Below are 9,608 nucleotides of genomic sequence, written 5' to 3'. Positions count from 1 at the left end.
TAGACAAACTGCATAAATAACTAGACTAAAAGTATAGCTACTAAAAATATTATGTAGACAAATTGCATTAAATAAACGAACTGCATAAAATAACGATAATACACTAAACCTGGCAAATAAAAAATAATAAATACTATATGGAAATTGCACAATTTTAACTCATAAAATAACTGAAACTAAATCGACTAAGCCTAGTAAATAATTATAATAAAAACTCTATATAGACAACTTAAAAAAAAGAAATTAAACGCATAAAATAACTAAAAATAAATCAACTACACCTAAAAAAAAATACTATACAGATGATTTACATAGAAATTAAAATGAACCTAAAAATATATATATTATACACTCACACATGTACATATGTAAATAATATATATATATATATATATATATATATATATATATATATATATATATTCTTATATATTTATATATTATTATTAAATATTATTATATATTATAATAATATATTATATATACATATAATATTTAATATATATATATATATATATATATATATATATATATATATATAAATGATAAAAATTAAGACAAAATGACTAAAAGAATACACACACACACACACACACACACACACACACACACACACACATCTCTCTCTCTATATCTCAAGGTGTTGATGTGAACCTGTCCGTTGATGAGCTCCAGGCCGATGGCGTCTACTTTAGTGCTGCTGATTCCTAACAAAACCCCGTCCGGGGCGGTGGAGCGGAAGTCCAGACTGACCGTGAGGTCCGAGCCCACGTTGTAGCCCTCTTTCACTGCGGAGAGAGCGAGAGGTCAGCGAGAGGTCGAGCGCTCATCATGACCGGGGTCAGAGTCAGACTCACCGAACGCGGCGTATCCGCTGCCGCTGAAGAACGAGCCGTCCTGAGCTCGTCTGAAACAGACAGCAGTCGAGTGAGACGAGAGAGGAGCGCTGAGGTTCATCTGGACACCGCTGACCGTCACGTCCTGAACACACGCCGCCAGACTGTGTGTGACCTGAACAACACACACACAGGTTTCAGTTACCTCGCTATAATACCACCATGTTTTCTTTTTATTTACAATTAATTTGTATTGTTTCATCTTGTTATAGCACTTCTGCTTTGTTGATTATTTCTTTACAATTTAGCTTTTATCCAAAAAAGCATGTTACTCTATTTAATTTAGAATAGTTGTGATATTTAATTCGTTTTTTTTCTCACTGATAAACTGTCTATCTTTTTCTTTTCTTTAATGTGTTTTAAGGAGGAGGTCAGTTACGTTTCCGATTCTCTTGGCGGTGTACGTCGCAGGAAGTCCCCCGAGGTACAGCTTCCCCTCCACGTCCAGTGTGTGTCCTTTAGTGTGTGTGCGGTCCGACTCGGTCCCGTCCACGCTGACCATCACCGTCTTCTTACTGAACTCAGCCTTCACCTGCACAAACACAGCACATACTGTCATATCCACCAGAGCACGTGGACTTCTGTAGAAACAGACAACAACTGTATGGCTCAAAATTAGACATTTCTCTTATTTGACAAAAACCTTTGGGATATATGCATTGATATGCATTGCTAATAACTTCATTTGGACAACTTAAATTTTTTTTGCACCCTTAAATTCCAGATTTCCTATAAAGTCCATAAAACTACAAGCTAAAAGACGTTTAACCCTATAAATGCCGCTGTATCATATCATATATAAGGCCTTTAAATCACCCAGTCAAAGCTCTTTTAGTGTAATTGTAGAAGTCGCATCACAAATGTTTATTTCATTTCATAAGCGCTCATGTGATCAGGACTCACGGTGTGCCAGAGGCCGTCGTTGATGGGCGTGGCCAGCGAGGCGTGGGCGGGGCCTTTGCCCAGGTCACATGACAGCTGCAGACGGCCCCCCTGCACCTGAAGAACGGCGTAATCCTGCTGGTTGGTGTTGGCCAGGTAGAAGAGAACCCCGCTGAGAGCGAACGTCCGGACGGACAGCTTCACCACGAAACTGAGAGCAGGAACACAACAACACGCTCAATTAAGATCCACCAGATCCACTCTAAAATCCTGTACGGTGACTGTTTAAAACAGATACATCACATACTAGGTATAAAATACTTAATTTTATACTCTTAAGTATATAAATAATAAATACTTTAATTGTATATATTTCTATATTTCATCCCATTGAATTTGACATTTACATTTTTTTAAATATTTAAATGTCATATAATGTATACACATATATATATATATATATATATACACACACATTTTACTTAAAAATAATACCACTGAATCAAATGCAAATAAATATAGCATCCTCCTTAATTTTATGTTTGTAGTAACTACTGTAATTGTTTTTTTAAACTGATTTTTAAATGTCATATATTTTCATTTTCTTTATTTGGTTTTCTTTTTTTGCTAAAAGTTTTTTGAAGGCAGGCAAAAGGGTTATATTTTATTTTGTATTTGCATTTATATTTTGTATTATATTTTTGTCATATTTTAAACTGTATTTATCACACTTATTTAATTTAAAGTAGCATGTTTGGTTTAGTTTTTTTAAACATAATAACCCTAAATCAAAAACTATTATTCCCACATGATTTATCATATTTGTATTACACACACACACACACACACACACACACACACACACACACACACACACACACACAAAAGGGGTTGTTCTGTTGCAGTATTGAATTTCTATGAACAAAAATACTTGTCCTTGTGTGATTGCATAATCTGTAATTTGTGTTTTTAAGCTGAGTAACTATTATCAACATGTAGTCACTAACTGAATAATATTGGTCTAAGGAGTTTAATAATCAGTTTGGCTGCAGCTCATTAATAAATATTTAATCTGATGATGATGTCATGCACTGATGGAGTTCACGGCAGGTTCACCTGGTTCTGACGGTCTTGTTCTTGAAGCCCATGATCACATGACTGTGTCGGGACAGACCGAACTGCAGGGATTGTGGGATGGTTTCTGTGTGATCCGCTGCAGCGCACTGAGGAAGTGACCATATAAGGGCGTGAGACAGGAAGGACATTCTTACTATGTAACAGAAACTCTCTGAAGAAATGTCACATGACTCAAACACACGCCGTCATGACGACACCGAGAGAGAGACTAAAACACACGCGTTTGCTATGCAGCATTTCTAGTTTTCATTTAGTGTTAAAATAACTAAAACAGAATTAAACAATGCAGACATATATAACAAAATATGAACATATGACAAAAACGTACAAATAAAAGGGAAAACTTGGACTGCAATTAAAATGAAGGCAAGAAAATGAAGAAATAAAAACTATAACAGTATCTCTGACAGAGGTCACGCACTGATTATTTACTAACAGAGTAAACCGTGTTTCTTACAGCTGCTTCGTCAGCTCTGCTGCTCGTTTATCATTATTATAATGTTTGTGCCTCAAACAGGATCCAACAAACACTGACACTCAGCAGACACCGGGTGTGAGCAAAAACACTTTATATGAGTAAATAAAGCTGGATGACTTTATTAGGAAATAAAAAACAGGATCAGAGACCGAATGAAGTCAAGAGAGTGAATCAAATCAGTTATTTTAGTATTATTATCATTTATTATGATACTAATCATAATACATGTAGTATATAGTATCATATTTAATATTATAGTTCTATTAAGTACATAAATTTAAACTGGATAAACAGTAGTGTTTCTGTGTGTGTGTGTGTGTGTGTGTGTGTGAGAGTGTCGGTCTATCTCTCTGTATGTGTGTCTCTGTGTTTGTCTATTTGTGTGTGTGTGTGTCTATGTATGTATGTATGTGTGTGTGTGTGTGTGTGTGTGTGTGTGTGTGTGTGTGTGTGTGTGACTCACGCTGCTGCTGCCGTGTGTGAGCGAGCTGTGCTCCTCTGGAGGAGACAGGGGTCGTGTGGAGGGGTCAGGGGTCGGCTCCGCCTCCAGCTCGTCAGGAAGAACCACTCGTTTGGGTCTCTCCTCCAGCAAACAGCTGTCCATGTCCACGTTCTCATAACGCAGAGCAGCGGACAGATCCAGCAACCTGAAACACCCCACACCTCCACAGTCAGTCAACCTGCAGCCAATCAGGTCCCATAGTACTGCATTTAACGTTTTACATTTATATAACTCTTCATGCAATGCAGAATGTTTCAAAGCATCATAAACTGGAAAACAACAGTGTTAATGTTGCACAATTCAACTAAAAGGCTAATTAAAATAAAAAGGCTTAAAAGCTTTTTTGCTAATCAAAAAAAAAAAAAAAAAAAAAACAACAACATTAACTGAAATAAATATGAAAACATTTTTTATATTTCCTGTGCATGCAATATTTATAACGAAAACAATTAAAGCTAATTAGTAATATAAAAATGACAAAAAAATACTAAATTAAAATTAAAAAAATGAAAACTGTGTGTGTTTGCCTTTTTGAGACATATGAGGACACAAATGTGTGTAATGACACAAGTATCACAAAGAGAAGTGATTTATGAGGACATCACCTCATGTCCCCACTTATAAACAGTTATTTTCAAAAAAAAACTCACTCTGTATGACGTTATAAAACGTGAGTAGTGTGTTAACGTGTGTGAGACTGCTTGTGTGTGTAAGTGCATGTGTGTGTGAGTGAATGAGTGAGTGTAAGTATGTGTGTGTTTGTGTGAGTGCGCGAGCGTGTGTGTTTCTGTGAGTGTGTGAGTGTGTCTGTGTCTGTGTGAGTGTGTGTCTCTCTGTGTGTGTGAGTGTGTCTGTGTCTGTGTGAGTGTGTGTCTCTCTGTGTGTGTGTGTGTGTGTGTGTGTGTGTGTGTGTGTGTGTGTGTGTGTGTCTCTGTGTGTGTGTGTGTGTGTGTGTGTGTGTGTGTGTGTGTCTCTGTGTGTGTGTGTGTGTGTGTCTGTGTGTGTGTGTGTGTCTGTGTGTGTGTCTCTGTGTGTGTGTGTGTGTGTGTCTCTGTGTGTGTGTCTGTGTCTCTGTGTGTGTGTCTGTGTGTGTCTGTGTGTCTCTGTGTGTGTGTGTGTGTCTGTGTGTGTGTGTGTGTGTGTGTGTGTGTGTGTGTGTGTGTGTGTGTGTGTGTGTCTGTGTGTGTGTGTGTGTGTGTGTGTGTGTGTGTGTGTGTCTGTGTGTGTGTGTGTGTGTGTCTGTGTGTGTGTGTGTGTCTCTGTGTGTGTGTGTCTGTGTGTGTGTGTGTGTGTGTCTCTGTGTGTGTGTCTGTGTCTCTGTGTGTGTGTCTGTGTGTGTCTGTGTGTCTCTGTGTGTGTGTGTGTGTCTCTGTGTGTGTGTCTCTGTGTGTGTGTGTGTGTCTCTGTGTGTGTGTCTCTGTGTGTGTGTGTGTGTCTCTGTGTGTGTGTCTCTGTGTGTGTGTCTCTGTGTGTGTGTGTGTGTGTGTGTCTCTGTGTGTGTGTCTGTGTCTCTGTGTGTGTGTCTGTGTGTGTCTGTGTGTCTCTGTGTGTGTGTGTGTGTGTGTGTCTCTGTGTGTGTGTGTGTGTGTGTCTCTGTGTGTGTGTCTGTGTCTCTGTGTGTGTGTCTGTGTGTGTCTGTGTGTCTCTGTGTGTGTGTGTGTGTCTCTGTGTGTGTGTCTCTGTGTGTGTGTGTGTGTCTGTGTGTGTCACTCACATGCCGTCCACCGCTGTGTTCCTGATGCAGCCGTAGAAGGAGTCTCTGGATCCGGTCTCTCCCGGGGGAACGCCGCCGATGAAGAGTCTCTCCAGAGACAGAGCTTTCTCTGCAGACGAGCCTAGCTTCAGCATCACTGGACTCTGCTCGTCCACAAACACAGCGATGGACCTGAAGAAACACACACAGACATCAAAGAGACTGAGCTCCGCTTCCTGGAGCATCCTAATACACTGAAAATATCTCAACTGCATGCAAAAAATCCATCCCTATGGATAACTGTTTAATCAAACAATTATAATTAAATCACATTCAAAATAAAAGTTTCTGTTTACATCATTTATGTACTGTGTATATTTATTATGCATATAAAAATAAACACATGCATGTATATATTTAAAGGGGTCATATGAGATTATGTGGAAAATAATGTGTTTTTTTTTTAAACTTAATCCACATAAACGCATTGCATTACACCAAATAAACAAAAATCATATGATCTTTAATAAAAAACATCTAGCTATATATTAAATATATTTATAATTTAAATAATATGAATATAAATATAACACATTACGTTTGTTAAAACTGTGTAATTTTATATGCAAATATAAGTTTTCAATCTGTATATTAAGCATATGTGTAATATCGCACTTTTTGTTTCTCTGCAGTATGAGAGAATGTTCCTGTCCGTCACTGAAGGAGCTGTTCTGTGATTTGACGACGGCTTTGTGCACAGCTCCGCCCTCGGCCACGCCCACATGAACCTCCAGCGAACCAGACACGAGCTTGACCAGGAGAAACGACTGAGAGGAGAGTAACAGATGAAGCACAGGAGACACACACACACACACACGCTGGTATTTGTGGTTTATGAGGACTCTCCATAGGTGTAATGTTTTTATATTGTAAAAACTGTATGTGTGTTAATCATAAGTGTCCATCGCTTTGGATAAAAGCGTTTGCAAAATGACTAAATGTGTAAATGTCCAATAAACCACAAAAGCACACACACACACACACACACCTGTGTGTGTCGGCGCGAGCGTCCTGAGCTCCTGCTGAAAGCGGACAGGATCACTCCTCGCTGCCGTCTGCTGGAGAAGCTGCTCATGATCTCGGTCTGAGGAGTCAAGAGAACGCCGGGCATCTCCAGAAAACCTCCGCCGAACACCGACACGCTGCGGATCGGCTGCAAACACACAAACACACGGATCATATATCATATTGAGGATTATAGAAATAGTTCACAGAAAACAAACCCACCTTCAGATTTGTTTGTTTTGCAGTTCAACAGAGACAAGTATCCATTAAATACACAAATATAAAAAAATATATATTTGTATTAATTAAAAAAAAAAAAAAAAAAGTAGTAAACTCTTAAAATGACTTATTTTTATTTTTACCATTTCATTCTTTTTATCAAGTGGTTTGATACTTTTTATATATTTTTTTACTATATAAATTTTTAATGAATACATACACACACACACACACACAAGTGATTAATTTTGATTGTTTTTATTTTTAAATAAATTTGACATTTTACCTCTGCATTGATTTTATTTGATTTTTATGCCTGTATTCTTAGGTTTTATTGTACCTTGAGGACGCAGCCTTTCTTGACTCCGTACGACTCTCTGAGCAGGTCGAAGTTTGTCCGAGCGATTTCCACGTTCTTCATACAGCCGACGAAAGAGCGAGCCACGACCTGCCTCCTGAGAAACATCAATCCACAATAAACTCCCACGCAACGCAAACAATGACCCCAATGTCGTGACTGCAGCACGTCTCGGAGAGCTCGCTCTCACCTGATTGGCCGAGAGGCTGGTAATCCACCGATGTAGATGGGGTCGAGGTCAGAGCGATTGAGGTCAGAGGCCGAACCCGGAGACTCCGCCTCCATGACCTCTCGCTCGGAGGGGTTATCAGCGGCCATCACCGATAAATGACCTGCGGACACAACACACATCACTTCCTGTGAGCGGAAACCTGGCAAGACGCCTGCAAGACGTGTCTGAGATCGAAGCGGCACCTCGGCGTTTGTTTCTCTGCAGAGCGATCCTGTACCAGCTGCCCGTGTTGTATGTCCTGCTGGAGGTCAAGGTCAGCGCTCCGGAGCCCAGTTCAAAGGTCAGGTGAACCTTCCCTTCCACCAGCTCGATGGACAGGAAGTCTCTCTATAAACACAGGTGAGAAGACAGACGGCCTGATTCCTTTCTTTTTTTATTTAACATCACTAGCTATTAACTAACTATTCTGACTATTTATTTAGTGTAGAATAAAAAAAAGCTTGTTTTCTTTAAAAGTGGCCTTTAACACTAGCTTTCCCTGATTTTTTATTCTATTGTCTGTTTTTTTAAATTATTATTATTACATAATTAACAAAAAAAAACCTTTAACACTGGCATTCTCTTTACTATTCTGTTTGTTTTATTTTTATTATATAACAGAAAAAATATTTGTTTTGTAAAACTAGCCTTTTCTTTTCTATTCTATTCAATTCATTTTCTTTATTATACAACTAAAATAAATACTTGTTTTCTTTAAAAATCATACAACTTTCTCTATTCAGGTTTTTTAAATTATATAATTTATAAATAATGTGTTTTGTAACTGCTTGCTTTCTTTAAAAAAGGAGCCAGCACTAGAACATTCTTGTTCTCTTCTATTTGTTTTCTTTTTATTTATTATATAAATGATTTATTGTATCATGTGCTACGTTTGGCACGTATTTCCTCATAGGTAAGAGGTGTTTTCTAGATGACTGACTGTAACGAGTGAGAGGTGAACGTACGGTGCCGTTGGAGGCCAGATACAGCAGCAGGCCGTTCGGAGACAGAGTCTTGAAGAACATGACCACGCTGGTGGACATGGAGCGCAGGGACTTCTCCACCACAGAGAAACCGCTGCCGTCGAAGTGGAACGACGTGTCTTCAGTGCGCTGACTGATGGGAGAGAAACACACGTCTGTAATCACTGCTCATCAAAAACACATCTGGAGACTGGCTGGAAACAGGGCTAAGGTGTTATCAAGCGGTTGCTAGGTGTCATAGGTGGTTGCTAGGGCATTGCTAAGTGGTTGCTAGAGTGCGCTGGGTCGTTGCTAGGGTGCTACTAAGCTGATATGGGACCTAAGCAATTGTTATGGTGTTTTCATTGGTTGCTATGTGGTTGCTAAGGGTCATATATGGTTGCTAGGGCATTGCTAAGTGGTTGCTAGAGTGCGCTGGGTGGTTGCTAGGGTGCTACTAAGCCAAGCAGTTGTTATGGTATTTTCGTTGGTTGCTTGGTTTCACTGTCGATTGCTAGGGTATTACTAAGTGGTTGCTAGGGTGCTACAAAGCTAAGCAATTGTTATGGTGTTTCATTGGTTGCTAAGGGTCATATATGGTTGCTAGGGTATTGCTAAGTGCTTGCTAGGGTGCTTGGTTGCTAGAGTGCTACTAAGTTAAGCAGTTGTTATGGTGTTTTCGGTGGTAGCTGTTGGTGCTAGTTGTCTTAGGTTGCTAGGGCATTGCTATGTGGTTGGTAAGTTGTTTTGGGGGGTTGCTAGGGTGTCGCTGGACAGTTTCTACAATGTTTTCAGTGTCTGCAAGGCAAAACAGATTGTTTCTAGGGTATTTCTAGGTAGTTGTTATGGTATCTTTATGTCTCTGTATGGTTGCTAGGCTGAAATGGATGGTCGCTAGGGTGCTGCCAGGCAGTTTCTAGAGTGTTTGCAAGGCAACGCAACTGGTTGCAAGAGCACTGCAAGGTAGTTGCTAGCCTGAACTGGATGGTTGCTAGGGTGTTTCCAGGCAGTTGCTATGTTATCTTTATGTCTCTATAGGGTTGCTAGGCAGCACTGGCTGGTTGGGCGTGTGTCTGACCTCATGAAGCAGCCGGCGCACTCTCCCTGTCTCTCAGCGTAGTTCCACAAGCCGATGTTGTTCTCGTTGAGCGACGCTTCGCTCATGCAGCCTCTGAAGTGAGTCGTTTTCACCGCCGGGGATTTCT

General features: G+C 39.7%; 1 protein-coding gene across 1 annotated transcript in view; it reads right to left on the bottom strand.

Moving 5' to 3' along the window:
- lama1 (laminin, alpha 1) overlaps positions 1–9,608 on the bottom strand; it is a 45,851-nt gene that overhangs the window by 1,510 nt on the left and 34,733 nt on the right. The window contains exons 48-61 of the mRNA XM_043225649.1: positions 9,482–9,606; positions 8,407–8,557; positions 7,645–7,789; positions 7,421–7,562; positions 7,213–7,327; positions 6,637–6,801; positions 6,264–6,415; positions 5,610–5,780; positions 3,857–4,040; positions 2,895–3,001; positions 1,800–1,989; positions 1,276–1,428; positions 858–1,011; positions 655–788 (exon numbers count right to left, since the gene is read on the bottom strand). Of these exons, the coding sequence (XP_043081584.1) occupies positions 655–788; positions 858–1,011; positions 1,276–1,428; positions 1,800–1,989; positions 2,895–3,001; positions 3,857–4,040; positions 5,610–5,780; positions 6,264–6,415; positions 6,637–6,801; positions 7,213–7,327; positions 7,421–7,562; positions 7,645–7,789; positions 8,407–8,557; positions 9,482–9,606 (2,088 nt within the window). The remainder of the gene's footprint in view (positions 1–654; positions 789–857; positions 1,012–1,275; positions 1,429–1,799; positions 1,990–2,894; positions 3,002–3,856; positions 4,041–5,609; positions 5,781–6,263; positions 6,416–6,636; positions 6,802–7,212; positions 7,328–7,420; positions 7,563–7,644; positions 7,790–8,406; positions 8,558–9,481; positions 9,607–9,608) is intronic.

Source organism: Puntigrus tetrazona, chromosome 24, assembly GCF_018831695.1.
Source record: "Puntigrus tetrazona isolate hp1 chromosome 24, ASM1883169v1, whole genome shotgun sequence".
Lineage (NCBI taxonomy): Eukaryota > Metazoa > Chordata > Actinopteri > Cypriniformes > Cyprinidae > Puntigrus > Puntigrus tetrazona.
This window is presented reverse-complemented; position numbering and strand designations above follow the sequence as displayed.